Raw genomic sequence first — 17080 nt, forward strand, 5'->3', positions numbered from 1 at the left:
CAGCTTTATCTTCACCAGATAAATACTAAAGAGTCATTCAAAACTCTCAGATGTAAAAGAAACTACACAATTGCAAAGTAGCCCAGAAACATTACTGCTCCTTCAGCTGAGAAACAAGGAAGGTACCACCACGTGGACCATCTCTGCTCAAGGTTTTGATCTACAAGCAGCTCTACCAAGTGCACATCACTGACGCCGAAGTTCTGTTCTCAAAACAACTTGCAAAAGAAATTCAGAAACTATGAGTTTCAAATACTGGCATATGATGTCCTTTTAGTTCTTACGTCTCAAATTTTAATATGTGTCTCTGAAGGAGGGACCCATTTGTAAGATTAAAATTGACTTCCTTGGGATTAACAGATACACCCTACTATATATAAAAGAGATAAACAACAAAGACCTACTGTATAGCACAGGGAACCATACTCAGTATCTTGTAATAACCTATAAGGGAAAAGAATCTGAAAAAGAATACACACACACGTGTGTGTGCGTATATGTATAACCAAACCACACTGCTATACACCTGAAATTAACACAACATTGTAAATCACTAGACTTCAAATAAAACTTTTTTTTAATTAGTTTCCTAATAAAATGGAGAAGCTGGGTTTCCTTCATGATTTTCCAAATATAATCAATGAACCAGTTTCTGAATTCACAAATTTTGTTTTTGCTGATGGGGCTTTGCACTTGTTTTTCCCTCAAGAACGGGGAACCTGGAGCAGTGATTCCCACAAACACAGGGCGCTTCTTCAGTAGCTTTGCAAGGTGGACAAGGATGCTCAGTTTGGTGTTTTGGTTCATCTTGTTTTACAGGGATCAGGACACTGCTATAGTCTCACTGGAAGGCTGCTATTTCCAACATTAAGGAGAGTTTGCAAATTTTCAGGGAAAGTGGTAATGAAGCCAATCAGCAGTTATCAGTGTATGTGAACTTTGTTCTCAAACTGCCTGCACTCTACACTCCTGATTTCTCCTGATCCTCAGCAAGGACACCAGCCAGGTGTAGTCTCTTCCATCCGAGACTGGATGGAACACTTTGATTTCGATTTGGGAGAATTTTTTGTTGCCATCTCCCGCAAACTCAAGCTGTGCATTACATAGTCCTTTTGGGGTTTTGTTTCATCACTTGGAGAAGATGTTTAAGGTATGAGGGTGGGAGGAGTGAGGACACCTGCCCTTACATAGGGGCAAGGAAGCCGAAGATGGATGTCAGAAGCTGCAGAGACATGAGCTCACCTGACCATAGTCTGTCCTGAAGACGACAACGCCCTCTGCACAGGAGTTTACAGTACTTGGAAAATGCTGGCCGTTTTCTCTCAGCCAGACCCGTGTTCCCTGTAAACAAAACAAACAGAGTTTAACTGTGAGTTTGGACTGCATTTCGTGCTAAAACACCACCCTTAAAATGACTAGAACTACTACATTCCTTAAAAAGCCCCTTTTGGAGTTCCCGTCGTGGCGCAGTGGTTAACGAATACGATTAGGAACCATGAGGTTGCGGGTTCGGTCCCTGCCCTTGCTCAGTGGGTTAACGATCCGGCGTTGCCGTGAGCTGTGGTGTAGGTTGCAGACGCGGCTCGGATCCCGCGTTGCTGTGGCTCTGGCGTAGGCCGGTGGCTACAGCTCCGATTCAACCCCTAGCCTGGGAACCTCCATATGCCGCGGGAGCGGCCCAAGAAATAGCAACAATAACAACAACAACAACAAAAAAGACAAAAGACAAAAAAAAAAAAAAAAAAAAATCCCCTTTTGAAAAGGAAATGTCTCTCTCAAACAAGCAAGGAATGAATCTTCCAAGCAAGTATCACCAGGAGCCTTAACTATCCCCAAGGGTGGCTGGGAAGAGCCCCAGTGAGAAAGAAAACAAAGTACAGAGAAATCAGTACTAAAGTCCAATTGACTGGCGTGGATTATCACACTTCACTCACACACACCCTGTGAAGCAAGCGCCATGATCACCCCATTTTACAGATGGAGAAGTGGGCCTAGAGGTAAAGAAACTTGCCCAGCATCACACATCCAGAAACCCCAGGTTTCACCAGGTCACTGCACTGCCTCAGCCCAGAGCGAGAACTCTTGGGGGTCTTCAGGCTCCCACGTTCCTGGGTCCGAGCCCCGTGCACTTGTCAACGTGGGGGCATCAGGACAATTCACTGACTTCCTATCTGTACCAAATCCACGTGTCACCTGGACTCTCCGAAAGACGGATTAAGTTGTAGTAAACATCAGCGCCTAATCCACTGGTAAGAACTTTGGTTGGATTCCGACACTTAAGGACCCCAAAGTTTGGGATTACAGCCCAAGACATAGCAACTTCCAGATCTTCCTGTTATAACCTGAGCTATAATTTTTTGGCACTGATTTCATTTCCCTTTTTTAGTTTCCCACTGGACAAATGAAATGACAACTATAACATTTAGCTTTTCAAGGCTGCATTTCCTCTTTGATTTTATAACATAAAAAGTGCTGGTTTTCAAGGATAATAAATAAAAAGTCTGAAGAAACTACTGGGTGTTCACTAGCTATTCAGATTAGTATGGTTATGGTTCTTTTCATCTTCTAATTTAAAAGAACTATTTTTTTATTTGATGAATTTCATTAAAAAAATTTTATTATAGTTGATTTACAACGTTCTGTCAACTAATTTGAAAGTATTATAAAGCCCTTTGTAGACACAGTCCTACATAATCAAACATACAGTTCAACTTCCTTAGTCCAAAGGTCTTAACATGTGTGGAGAGCCACTGATAAGCACGTTTTACAAAACCCAGCCCTGACTTCAAATCTAGAGCCCACTGGCCAGTTTTCCTAAACCTGCAGCAGTAGGTATCTTCCACAGATAGGAAGGGAAATGCATGCAAAACACTCCCTTTGTTCTTCGAAAAAGTTTAAACAGCAATTTTCATAGAATCAGAATTGCAAAGGAAAACTGGTGAAATGGTGAAATGGATACTTTTACACAGATTGTTCTCGATGGTTTCTCTCAGCCCCAGACTTTCTGCTTCCATCCTATTCGAATAGAACACATATGCCCAGGTTCAGAAAAAGAGGCCACCCACAGGCATTTGAAAACGAACTCACAGACAGACATTTACCAGACCATCTGAGTTTGAGTGGGGAAGAAAAATGTGCCCACCACATGCAAACCATTATATTCTATCATTGGTAAAGAAGGCTGATAATTTAATGTACAATGCAGGCATATGGAGAAAGCTCCTAGCACAGGGAGAAGAATCACCATCAGAGTAAAAATATGCCTTGAAAAGCAGGTGGAACAAGTTAGATCATAAAATACACATTTTATTAAAACTTGGGATGTTTTCATCTTAATCTGAGACAGATATGTGTTAAATTTAACTTCCAAAAGCTTTCCTGCACATAATCACCAAGAACAGTTTTACAAGACAAAGCAGTTGCACATAAATTCCCGTCTCTTTGATCTTTCAGAGCAATTCTGGAAGATAGGGAGGCTCAGAATACATGTCTTCTTCAAAAAAGACGTTCAGAGAGATTCCATTCTTCCAGTGCCAACAAATGATTTCCTGGCTGTATTAAAAAACAGACTGACTATACCAAGTGTTGGTGACAACATGGAGAAACTGATGGTGATATAAAACAGTACTTCCACTTTGGCAGTTTCTTAAAAAGCGAAACATAATCTGACCATACGTCCCAACGATTCAACTCCTAGACATCCACCTACTTTAAAGTTTTTTAAAAGCCTTGTAAGCAAATATTCATCGCAGCATCATTCAGAATAGTCAAATACTAGGAAATCACATGTCGACTGAAGAAAAACGAGCGACCTAAAAGTTGTGAGTTACATTTTATTGGGGGAGCAGTGACTGAGGACTACAGCCCAGGAGACAGCCTCTCAGCTCTGAGTTTACAGGTGTGAAGAGGTGAAGGAGGAGCCAGGATATATAGGAGTTTTTGCTGGGGGGGGGGGGAACGTAGTTGAATATCAAAAGATTATTGTTCATCACAAAAGCCAGACATCTCAAGTTACTGATTTTAGTGCTTTTCTATGTATGTAAAGATGCAAGAGTCTGGAGTCATTGAAACTGTTCCTTAGATATGCACCTTAACGGTCAAGGCCAGTATCCTGTTTTTCTCCATCCTGACTTCCCCTCAGGGTGCACCGTTGGGGGCAGCTACAGTGGCTGACAGTGGGCAACATTCACTCTTTATGGGAATGGCAGGCAACAGTTTTTTGTCTGCACACTCAAATGCCCATCAACTAGTATAGAAACAAAATGTAATACATCTACACAATGGAAGCCTTAGTAACAATAATTAAAAAAAAAAAAAAATCACAGAATCACCAATAAGGATGAATCTCAAAAACATGATGCCAAGCGAAAGAAGCTACACACAAATAAGTACATTATTACAGGGGTCCATATATATGAAATTTCTGGAAGAGGCAAATCCACAGATGCAGAAACTAGATGAGGAGATGCCCAGAGCTAGGGTGTGGGGGCCAGGAGATACACTGCCTGAATGTCAAAAAAGGACCTGGGCCAGAGAGGATGAAACTATTCTAAAACTGGATTGTGCTGATGCTGCACAACTGTATAAATGCACTAAAACTCATTCGACTGTGAATCAATAATGAGTGAATTTTATTGTACGCTAATTATACCTTGGTCACTTCAAATCCTTTAAAAAATTTAATCTCCCAGCCTATATACTTCTCAATGGTACATGAACATTCTTAACTATTCCATAATGGGAAAATCCAATCATGTTTCTCTAATTGAGCAATGGTAGTGTCAAGAAACACACACACACACACACACACAAAACCCCTAATGACTACATGTAAGAGCTGTGTTAAAACTCTGAAGATGGGTCCTGGGTCCATTAAGTCCTGCTCTTCATTAACATAGACTGGAGGGCTCAGATACTACAGGAGACTCATCCAAGTTCATGCCCAGAAGAGGCTGTGGTACAGGGCATCTTCATCTCCGTTACTGCCCCACGCCACCCCTAGAAGATTATCATAAATCCCCAGCCAACTGTCTGTGACTTGCTGTGCCTCCTCGGGCAAGAAGTTGTACCTGGCTCCTTCCTGCTACCAGGGAAACACAACGTAGCAATGCAAAGCCTAAAATATCTACCTTCTGATGCTTTGCACAAAAAATTTGCTGATCCTAATTTAAGGTAAGGAAGATAAAAATCACTATCACAGGAGTTCCCGTCGTGGCGTAGTGGTTAACGAATCCGACTAGGAACCATGAGGTTGCGGGTTCAGTCCCTGCCCTTGCTCAGTGGGTTAACGATCCAGCGTTGCCGTGAGCTGTGGTGTAGGTTGCAGACGCGGCTCGGATCCCGCGTTGCTGTGGGTCTGGTGTAGGCCGGTGGCTACAGCTCCGATTCGACCCCTAGCCTGGGAACCTCCATATGCCGCGGGAGCAGCCCAAGAAATAGCAAAAAAAAAAGACAAAAACAAAACAAACAAACAAACAAACAAAAAATCACTATCACAGATTTCAACATACTGTTGCCCCACTTTTAAAAAAAAAAGTTTTTTAAAAAACAACTACATTTCTCTGATTTTAAGAATGATTTTCTTTCCTGAACATTGAAAAAAAAATGTTTAAAAATAAGGTAAGAAAACAACCCTAAAAAGAGATAATGATGATGGACTTTAAATACCATGCTGTGTGGCATGTTCTAATGACAGATTCACAGAAAAGAGAACATTCTTTAGCCAAACACACAACTCAGTCCGCAGACCCAAAACAGGGCACCACACCTATTTTTCTCCCGTAACTGCTTGCTTGGCCCATGTTAAGTACCACAGTTCAGGAGTCTCCAACAACATAAGCCATAAAGTCACAATTTGTTCCTGAAATGTAATCTGCTCTTTTAAAGGCAAAGTTGTCAAATAACTCTGTAATGGATAACATAAATTAAGATGACTATTTAAATCTGGAGTAGATTCAGCTTTAAATGCAATGACTTACTAAAGAAGTAACCTCACCTAGAAGATGTCTAATAGACTCAGACATTGGGGGAGGAGCTTCCCTGTTCCTGACAACGCTGAATTCGAGAAATGGGATGTAGGTGATGTATGTTGGTACAAGGACTTAGACAACATTTTTTAATTGACGTATAAGTAACATGGAACACTAGTTCCGGGTATACAATATAATGATTTCTTTGTCCATATTGAGAAATGACCACTACAACAAATCTACTTATTATCCATCAACCCCACACAGTTAATTTCTTTAAGAGAACTTTTGTTCTGTTTTGTTTTTGTCTTTTCTAGAGCCGCTCCCGCAGCATGTAGAGGTTCCCAGGCTAGGGGTCTAATCGGAGCTGTAGCCACCAGCCTACACCAGAGCCACAGCAACACGGGATCCAAGCCGCGTCTGCGACCTACACCACAGCTCACGGCAACGCCGGATCCTTAAGCCACTGAGCAAGGCCAGGGATCGAACCCGCAACCTCATGGTTCCTAGTCAGATTCATTAACCACTGAGCCACAACGGGAACTCCTAAGAGAACTTTTAAGATCTACTCTTTTAGCAACTTTCAAATACACGATACAGTGTTATTAAGTATAGTCACCACGCTGTACACTACGTCCCCAGGACGTATTTATTTTATAACTGGAAGTTTGTCCCTTTTGACCTTCTTCTCCCAACTCCTCCACCCCTACCTCTGGCAACCACTAATCTGTTCTCTGTATCATGAACTGGGGGTGTTTTGGGGAGGGTCCCACATGTGAGTGAGAACTCTCCTGTTTTAGAATCATCTTTGTTGTTGGAAGCATGGATACCGTGTCATCGACTTAACAGATGTTTCTGTTTTCTAATCTTTATTACTCAAAGGGCAGGAGGCATTTATAACATACGAAGTTCTAAGGCAGGCTCCTCAACCTCGTCACTATTGACATTTGGGGAGGTAATTATTTGTGGTGGGGGAGGGGACTGTCCTGGTGGGAACCCTTGTCTAGAACAGCAGGATGTTCTAGAGCCACAGCCACTTTGAAGGAGTTTTCAAAACCATTAACTGAAAGCAGACTCCACGCTCTCGATTCTAGGAATTTCCACAACCTCCTGCAGGAGGATCAGCCCAGACACAGTATACCTGGGGCAGAGCTAATTTCCGGTGACCTTGGCTGGTGCTTCCAGGAGGAAGGGAGGGGGCCTCCCTTCCAGGAAGGAAAGAATGGGGTCCCAGGCAGACAGCTGGAGGGCAGTACCAGGGGGACCCTCTCCTTTCCCGCCTCTGTCCACTGTGCCGTTTTAGGTTTTCTGAATGCACTTTTCACCTTTAGAACGGACTTCACGTTTTTATGCAGATGACTGGAACTGCAGAGACAAAACCCATCCAAAACCCCTGCTCTTTCGCCCCAGGAGCAAGTTCAACCCCCAAGTGCCTGCAAACCTCAATGCAAAACTTGTCCAAGTGCTTGGAAATTGGGGGGCAGGGGGCGGGGCATGAAGCAGAACATCGCCAGGCAGAAGAGTGAGAATGAAATATGCAGTGTGAACACAAGCAGCTGGGACAAAGGAGCATTCCTGGCTGGGGGCAGGCCCAAGAGGCTTGGAAATAAAAGGGGAAGGTGGAAACCAAGGCTCCCCGGTGGAGACGGCGCCCCTCGGGAGGGGACCTGGAAAAAGCAGAGCAAGCTGGGCAGCCACAGTCACTTGCAAATCCCCATGGCAGTGGGTGGTCTGTGCATCCACAGGGCTCAGCAATCCCCTGACTCACTTCTTCCTCATGACCGTGAGCTGGCAGACCTGAGGCTGGCACGCCTTCCTGCACAACTGTGTCTGATTCCAAGTGCCCAGTTCTGCTCAGCCCTGTATGGAGCCTGGGTGGTTTCAGGCTCCGTCCTCAACAGACAGAGCAGAACTCCGCTAATGCCTGGCCGGCACCAACTGCAGAGGAGGGAAAAGGAATAACGGGAGGCCATGAGCCCACAGCCCAAATGTCAGAAATACGTGTGTGAGAAGGAGCCCAAGTCTGTACATGTCACCATGGCTGTGGGACAGCAACGGTGCTGGTTTACTATAACAGGCAATGCCAAGAACAACTGTTCTACAGCCATCAGAGCAGATGCCACCATTAAATTCCAGAGGCAAACGCGTTGCTGACCCTCTTCTTCAGAACTCACAGACACAATCCTGCACCCCACCGCAATCACGCCCCAAGTTGATGTGAGAAGTGCTGTGGAACATCCCTGACTGGCCTAGAGAAGTCTTGAGAAGCACCGCTTTTCCTTTTTTTCCTGCCATGCCCACGGCATGTGGACGTTCCCAGACCAGGAGTGGAACCCACGCCACAGCAGTGACTGGGAGCCACTGCAATGACGATGCCAATCGTGAACCTGCTGCGCCACAAGACAACTCCAAGGCAAGGCACTGCTTTTTAAAATAAAGAATGTAGGGGAGTTCCCATCATGGTGCAGTGGAAACAAATCCGACTAGGAACCATGAGGTTGCGGGTTCGATCCCTGGCCGTGCTCAGTAGGTTGAGGATCTGGTGTTGCTGTGAGCTGTGATGTAGGCTGCAGACACGGCTCGGATCCTGTGTTGCTGTGGCTGTGGTGTAGGCCAGCAGCTGTAGCTCCGATTCGACCTCTAGCCGGGATCCTCCCTATGCTGCAGGTGTGGCCCTAAAAAAGGAATGTAAGAGTTCCTACTGTGGCTCAGCAGATTAACAATCTGACTAGTAATCTATGAGGATGTGGGTTCGACCCCAGACCTTGCTCAGTAGGTTAAGGATCTGGCGTTGCCACAAGGTGCACCATAGGTGACAGACGAGGCTCCGATTTGGTGTTGCTGTGACTGTGGCATAGGCCTGCAGCTGCAGCTCCAATTCAACCCCTAGCCTGGGAACTTCCGTATACTACAGGTGCAGCCCTAAAAAGAAAAAAGAAAGAAAAAAAATAAGGAATGTTGTCCAGCTATTGTAGCTGTAGTGCATTTGTAGCTGTCAGCTATGTCATCATCATCATTTCTTGGGCTTGCCCATGGGCCTTGGGATCATTTATAGATTTATAGCCGTACTCGCACAGGAAGATGTGCAATGTCCCAAACATCTACCATAAACACACATAAAAAACAGCGTGATTGTAAACGGAGCCTGCCTACATCACCACTATAAAGTTCACAACTTGTCCCTTGCCTCTGGACCTTTAGCGAGAGGGTTCGCGTGTCATCCATACTCTTTCCTACTGTCCACCTATAAAATCACCTCCGTCACCACCACGAGTGGTAGCCTCCAGGCAGAAAATATCATGAAAAGCACTTCTACAGTAGGGGGTGGAAAGGGGGAAAAAAGAAGAAAACAGGAAAAAGTTTTGCCAATAGTAAACTAACCTCAGCTCAATGTTCCCAGGTAAAGATACAAAGGCCAACTGATATTCCCCACCCCCAATCAAGCTCAAAACCAAAACAAAGTATGCTAAGCGGCAATACACACAATTTTTGAACTTGTAACTCTTTTTTTTTTTTTTTTTTTTTTTTTAAACCCCACCTGGAGCATATGAAAAGTTCAGGGGCCAGAGAGAGAACCCAAGCTGCAGCATGACCTACCACCACAGCTCTGGCAACATCAGATCCTTAATGTGCTGCACCGAGCTGGGGATCGAACTTGCAATGCTGCAAAAAAAAGCCAGATTCTTTTTTTTTCTTTTGTCTTTTTGCCATTTCTTGGGCCGTTCCCGCGGCATAAAGAGTTTCCCAGGCTAGGGATCTAATTGGAGCTGTAGCTGCCAGGCTATGCCAGAGCCACAGCAACGCGGAATCCGAGCCGTGTCTGCAACCTACACCACAGCTCACAGCAACGCCGGATCCTTAACCCACTGAGCAAGGGCAGGGATCGAACCTGCAACCTCATGGTTCCTAGTTGGATTCGTTAACCACTGCGCCACAACGGGAACTCCAAAAAAAGCCAGATTCTTAACCCACTGTGCCACAGCAGGAACTCCTAAACTTGTTATTCTTTAAGGAGTTTATTCCCCTGATTACAGAGTTCCAACTCACCAACTAATTGTCCTGGTTTTATATTCTGCTTTTCCCTACCTTCCTCACAAATGCCTCAAGACAATGTTTCAGTTACTCTTTTAAACGATAGGGACTAGAAATAATCCCAGAAACAACTGAACATGGTAAGAAATAAGACATCTCCAAGTTGCTAAGACAATCTCAGACATGCAGGAATGTGACAATCTCAGGAATAAAAACCAAATTATTCCATTAGTTAACCAATCATCACATAACCAACACATATATGTTGAAAAGAAAACAGGAAATGGACCCAAAGGGAGTTCCCATGGTGGCTCAGTAGTAACAAGCCTGACTAGTATCCATGAGGAGGTGGGTTCGATCCCTGGCCCCGCTCAGTGGGCTAAGGATCCAGCTTTGCTGCGAACTGTCGTGTAGGTCACAGACATGGCAAGTCAGTAGCTGCAGCTCCAATTTGAGCCCTAGCCTGGGAACTTCTATATGTCGTGGGTGGTTGTGAGAAAGAGAGAGAGAGAGAGAGAGAGAGAAAGAAAAGGGACCTAAATAATCAGCCAACAACCTAAAAGTCATTCAATCATCTATAAATCCTTTCACCCATAAATCCATCCATCATCCATCTGACCACCCTTCCACAAGCCCATTCTTCCCGAAAGCATCGTCTGAGTCCTCTCCTATGTACCAGGGACTCTGAAAGATTCACCAGTATATAAAATCCTTTCTGCTCTAAAATATTTACAGTATGTTAGAGGTAACTCTATGCTTGTTATAATACTTTTTTCCTAGAGTCGTTCTTCCAAAGAAAGTTACTACGCACCAGGAGGAGCAGAAGAAGGAGAAGTAGGAACTTGGGAGAAAGCCATACAGACCTTATAAAAGGAATAAATCTGTCCCCCAAACTCTCAAAAACTAGTGGGAAATCCTCTCTGAGGGACACAGAACAAAACAGCTGGCTTTAGAACTGCATTCCATTCTTCCTTTTAGTGGAAACAGTAGGCGATACAGAAGGGATAATAAAAGACCATCACAAGGTGTTTTCACTCTTTTGTGGCACCTAATACCAGAGGTCCTTTACCTCTTATTTCCTAGAGTTTTGTCCTTTCCTATTCTTGACAAGAACAATTTCTTCCAAAAAAAACAAACAAACAAAAACTTTTAAGATAATCTCATGAAATCCTGGCTGTGTTCTGGCTACCATCTGTTTTTAGAAAAAACACACACACTTACTTGGAACAGGAGTTTGTCATTACTTCATAAAAATGAATGACCCAAGGACACAGTAGGAAGTAAATAAACTTAAAACAGCAATTTCTCGTTCCAGCTCTATACATACGATGGATTCCTTTGCGGAATTTTACTGAATTTCAAAAACATTTCACGTTGTTCATAAAACCGTACTTCCTGAAGTCAGACATGCTTACAAGATCATCTAACCCAACCAAAGAGACAGATAACATGTTGGTGAGAACATGAAAATAACTAGAACCCTCCTACCACGCTGGTGAGAACGTAAAACAGCACAGCTGCTGTGGGAAACAGTCTGGCAGGTCCTCAAAAAGTTAAACACAGAGTTACTCTATGACCCAGGAATTCCACTCCCAGCCATATATACCCAGGAGAAATAAAAACATATGGCCACACAAAAACTTGTATACAAATGTTCACAGCAGCATTTTCCACAACAGCCCCAAAAGAGGAAACCACCTTAACAGGCATCAACTGAGGAACAGATTTTTGTTTTAATGTGGTACATTCAGCGAAGGGAGTATTATTCAGGGATGAAAAGGGTGAAGAACTGAAACATGTTACAAGGATGAGCCTTGAAAACATGACACTAAGTGAAAGCAGCCAGTCAAGAAGGACCACACAGTGTATGATTCTGTGTGTATGAAATGCCTGGAAGGTAAAGCTATAGAGACAGAGGGCAGACTGCTGGTTGCCAAAGAGGCAAAGGGCAGATTGCTGGCTGCCTAGGGCAGGTGCAGGCAGTGACTGGGAACAGAGGGTAACTGTTAATAGGTGTGGGGTTTTCTTTGTGGGTTTTTTTTTTTTTTTTTTGGCCACGCCCACAACATGCAGAAGTTCCCTGGTCAGGGATCGAATCTATGCCACAGCAGTGACAATGCCAAGTCCTTAACTGCCAGGCCACCAGGGAACTCCCAGGTGTGGGGTTTCTTTCCAGAGTGATGAATATGTTCTGAGGGTAGAGAATGGTGATGACTGCACAACTAGTTGTATAGATTAACATATGCTAATAATATACAAATACCATATTTAGCAAACACACCAAAACCCACTCAATTGGATACTTTAAAAGGCTCACTGCTGTGATATGCAAATTATCTCACAAATGAAACAGAGGAGAGGGGGAGAGAAACAAACAGCTACAAGGAAAGGAGGCTGGCCCCTACTTGACCTCATTCAAGTCATGGCTCCAGTTATCCCAAAGGCCAGCTTCACCCCTGATCTCCCTCATTACAGACACCAAGAAAGTCCCCCTTTCAGTTTTCACTGGCTTTTACCAAGTCTCTATCATTTACAAACAAAGGAATAGCAGCTATTATTTTTGCAGCAGACAAATGGCTGCTAGAGGACCTTCAGAAGACACCTAGAAAGCAATTCACTCACCAAGAGAACCATGGAGGAGTTCCCATTGTGGCTCAGAAGGCTAGAACCCCACACAGTGTCGTGTGAGGATTCGGGTTCAAGCCTGGCCTCGCTGTGGGTTAAGGATCAGTGGGTTAAGGATTCAGCGTTGCCAAAAGCAGAGGCAATGGGTCGTAGATGTTGCCATGGCTGTTGTACAGGCCTCAGCTGCGGCTCAGATTTAACCCCTAGCCCGGGAGCTTCCATATGCTGCAGGTGCAGCTGTTTTTTAAAAAAAGACTCATGTAAATGCCCACAACTAGTTTTACAATGCCTTCCCTTGAACAACAAAATGAGAGTTATTTTAGCACTTTGACTAGGTGATGTATGTTATACCAGGACTTTTATCATTTGTACCAGGATGGGAGCCGGGGGCGGGGTTTGCTGTACTTGCCAAGGAACTCCCAGGACCTAGAATAGGGCCGGACACACTAGATGAGGGGTAAGTATTAATTCACTCACAATCCCAAATCCCACCGCAGTGCCCTGCTCACTGCCCAGGGAACTCACGGTCACACTTGCAGGAACCCGGCTGCTCACAGACAGGCAGGGCCACTTAAGACTTGAGTGGAAAGAGGCCAAAGGAATCACACTGGATGCTGCTCCGGCAAGTGTGGGCTCAAATCCCAGTGCCACGACCTGTAGCTCAGGACAGTTGTTCATCACCTGCGACTTTTCCATACAAAACAGGGCATCATCTAATTTGTCTGTGGTACAAGCACAAGAAGAACCCACGAGACGGCTTACCAAAGCACTCGCTCCAAAGCCACAGGGCCCTCGACACAACGTGGCAGTATCTATATTTGGGGTCTTGCTTCCAGCACCCTCCAGGGTCACACCCAGGATGGCTCTCAGCCATCGTATGGCTTTAATTTCACTTTCCTCTGAACGCCCCGCCTCAGAACCTAAGAACACACAGGCCTGGTTTAACTAACCATGGGAACCGACCTTGCCTCCAAACCACCAAAAGTACAACTTTGGTTGCTTTCCAGCTATGAAGCACTTAAAAATAACTTACAAAGACAAGCTCTACCTAGTCGGGAAGGTGATGGGGTGGGGGTGGGAGAGGCTGAAGAGGAAGCGTTTTAAATGACATTAAGTGACTGTGTTTGTTCCATGCGATACCTATTAAGATTTTGTTTTATTTTATTTTGCTTTTTAGGACTACACTGCAGCATAAGGAAGTTGTTCCTGGGCTAGTGGTCAAATCCGAGCTGCAGCTGCCAGTCTACACCACAGCCACAGCAACGCAGGATCTGAGCCACGTCTGCGACCTACACCACAGCTCACAGCAACACCAGATCCTTAACCCAGTGAGCGAGGCCAGGGATTGAACCCACATTCTCATGGACACTAGTCAGATTCATAACTTGCTGAGCCACGACGGGAACTCCCATCTATCAAGATTTTATCTAAATAAAATTATTTTTCCCCTGTGCCAAAACCCATTCCATCTCTTCTCGGGTTCCATAGAGATCTGGGTACGAAAGACATTTTCTTTAAAAGGCAGCATATCCACCAGCCAAGCGGCAATGCCAGGTTATATCTCCATCACAAATGTGGGCTGAAATCCAAGACTCCTCTCCAAGGATACAGTCCTGCCCGTCAGAAGGCAGGTACAAGACACGAGGAGAACACACCTGGTATACAACACCTGGCATATGACAGGCCAGAAAAGCCACAGAATACAATGCTTGTGATTCTGCTGTTTTTAAGTCAACCTTTTATTTTAGAATAGTTTCAGATTTTAGAGAAGTTGCAAAGCTAACACAGTCCACACACATCTTCACGCAGGCTCCCCAAACTGGTAACATCCTACATCACTATGGCACATTCATCTCAGCCAAGGGGCCAACCCGGGTGCCTGAACGCAACCGTATATATTTCACGGGGATTTCACGCCAGGTACCCCTAAGGTTCCTTTTCCTATTCCAGGATTCCACCCAGCACTTTCTATGTCATTGCCAGGCCTCCTTAGGGCTTCTCTGCTCCGTGACAGAGTTTAAAGGCCTTGGCAGTTTTGACGAGTACGGGTCAGGTACCCTCTGGGGACCATCCTAGGTTTTTCTCAACTGCAGTGATTTCCAACTAATGGCTCAAATCCAGGGCTCAAACTGCCTGAATGGGAATCTTGGCCTCACTGTCTCTTAAGCACGTGGCCCAGGACAAATTAGCCTCTAGGGCCCTCAGTTTCCTCATCTACAGAAGAGCAGAGGTTAAACCCTCCCTCCCTCCGGAGTATCATGGGGGTTAAAAGGGCTGACTTCCAGAAGGAAGGTGAGTGGATAATCAGGAATTCTCCGCAGAGAGCCGTAGTGGCCACTAACGGACTGAATAACAGACGTGCTGGGCCCAAGACACAGGACAGAGATTCTGAATAGACCTGACTTCCTGAAACCTGAGGTCCAACAGGGACGAAGTTTAAAAAGATCATTTAAATTTGATGCCACAGGACTCATCTGGGGACACATACAGAGTACCCACGTGTGAGGGTGTTGGCAAAGGAAGCAGGCTGACCAAGAGCGGGGCTCTGAAGGATGAACCAAAGACTCCCACGGGCTGGCAGAAGCCTCAAGTTGAAAGGTCCAATTTTCTGCAAAAACTAGTCAAGAACCAGTGTAGACCATGATGCACTCTAAAGTGGCTTACCTGCTCTACTTAATCACCATCTGGAAACTATTAACAGCCCCGCACACCAAACAACAAAGGCATTCGCCTCCGTCAAGTCCAAGACAGAAAAGTCTTAAACTCTAGCCAACCAGGTACTGGAAACCACTGAAGACTAAAACTGCCTCCCTGCTTACTAATAAAATGGGGGCCATGGCACATTGTTTTCCAATGCAACAGACCTGTTTCCAACCACGTGTGTAAAAAAAAACAAGCACAAAGAAACACAGCAGCCAAGTCTTTTTGAGGGACCAGACTTTTCATTCATCTCAGATTGTAAGACTCTGAGTCACTCAAAGCTCAGAAACTCTCAAGATCTCTTGGAGAAAGATCGATAGGTGGGCAGAACAGGGTCTGCGAGCTATAGTTAAGACCCGACTCAGGTGGCATTATCTTGTGGCTCAGTGACTTAAGGATCCAGCACTGTCACTGCAGCGGCTTGGGTTCCTATACCAGGAATTTCCACACGCCCTAGGCATGGCTAAAAAAAAAGACCTCACTGGAGTGGACAAGAATGGACCAGGCTGCGTTGAAAAGGGCAGAGGTGGGAACGGCGAAGTCTGCAGCCTACAAACAAACCCACCCGGTGCCATCAGGGCAGGTGACACCAAGCTCTGAGTCCTGACACTGAGGCAAGTTTTTCCCAGATCCTCCTGGCTCTTCGCCAGCCTCTTCCCCGACTCCTAGATGCGAGGCCCCACCCAGACCAACGTGGCCGCCGACAAATAAGAAGGCCCTTTGCTCCCCTTTCTCATTGCTAGGAAACCTCTCACTACCTGAAGGCCAGAGGCGACAACAACAGGCTCAGTCCAGCAAGATCTGCTTCCCCAGCGAGAGGCCAAAGGAAATTTCCCAGGAGTGGGTTCTGGCAACCCAGTCCTCCCTCCTGCCGCACTCCATCCCTCCCAAGCCCCACCAGCCACAACTGGAGCCCCCCCCCCCACACACACACACACTAACTGCCCCACTCATGGCCAGCAACAGAAGCTCATGGGCAGGGAAACCCCACCAGGGTGAACCCTAACACACACGGCTCCTCCTATGGGACAGGTGGACAGGATGGCGGTCAGGCAGGGTTGGACGCTGAGGCTAGATTCTGCTCCTAAGCCACCCCAGCTCCCAGGGGTCACCTCTTCCCTCTGAAAAATGGAGCCCTCCTCTCCTTCACGGCAGGAAAGCAGCTCCAGGAGAGGAAGCTCATGACTCAGACGCCAGACCCAGCAAACATCCAATCAACTATCACGGGACAGAATCGGTCAAGAAGGGAGGCTCTCGTCTCTGACTCGAAAGCAGAACCAGTCGCTGGTGGAACTCTGAACCCTCCACGGTGTCCAGGGACCAACTGCAGAGAGAGAGCTGGAGGGATGGGGCCCCACCCTGACTCTGCGACCCGGCCTTCAGGGGGGTGACCCAACGCCCCCCCCCCCCACCCCCCAGATCCATCAATTCAGAGACTCTCACTCCTCTGACTCCCAGGAAACACTGGATGCCCTTTCAGAACCCTGCACAGTCAGCTCCAGCTTAAACTAGTACAGCTGGTTAAAACCACCAACCCAAAAAGAGGCCCCAAGAGGGGGACATAATAGATCCCAGCAAAACCAGAAGGGAAGAGAGGCGGGAGGAAAGAAAGAAAAGAAAAAGAAAGGCAAGTTTACAATGTAACCAACCTGCTCACAAAACAGAATGCACTGTTAGATTATCGGAGTATATCAAATGTTGAAATTAAATTGTATCAATGCAGGGAATTAGCTAAAGTCAGTATGTATGTTCAG

The 17080-nt window shown here is 45.7% G+C and overlaps 1 protein-coding gene across 4 annotated transcripts in view; it reads right to left on the reverse strand.

The window, feature by feature from the left end:
- Positions 1-17080, reverse strand: part of MYO10 (myosin X) — a 238328-nt gene that overhangs the window by 186200 nt on the left and 35048 nt on the right. For 3 of the 4 annotated variants that reach the window (XM_085001727.1, XM_005672397.4, XM_085001728.1), the window contains exon 2: positions 1243-1341. The exons of the other annotated variant lie outside the window; for it this stretch is intronic. Coding sequence is in view for 1 of the 3 variants with exons in the window: in XM_005672397.4 (XP_005672454.2) it covers positions 1243-1341 (99 nt within the window). In the remaining 2 variants the exon portion in view is untranslated. The remainder of the gene's footprint in view (positions 1-1242; positions 1342-17080) is intronic. 4 annotated transcript variants of the gene reach the window in all.

The sequence above is a fragment of the Sus scrofa genome, chromosome 16 (genome assembly GCF_054392235.1).
Source record: "Sus scrofa isolate SSC_HxYL_T2T_F1_AM1 chromosome 16, Sscrofa_HxYL_maternal_Yorkshire_Landrace_v2.0, whole genome shotgun sequence".
Classification (NCBI taxonomy): Eukaryota; Metazoa; Chordata; class Mammalia; order Artiodactyla; family Suidae; genus Sus; species Sus scrofa.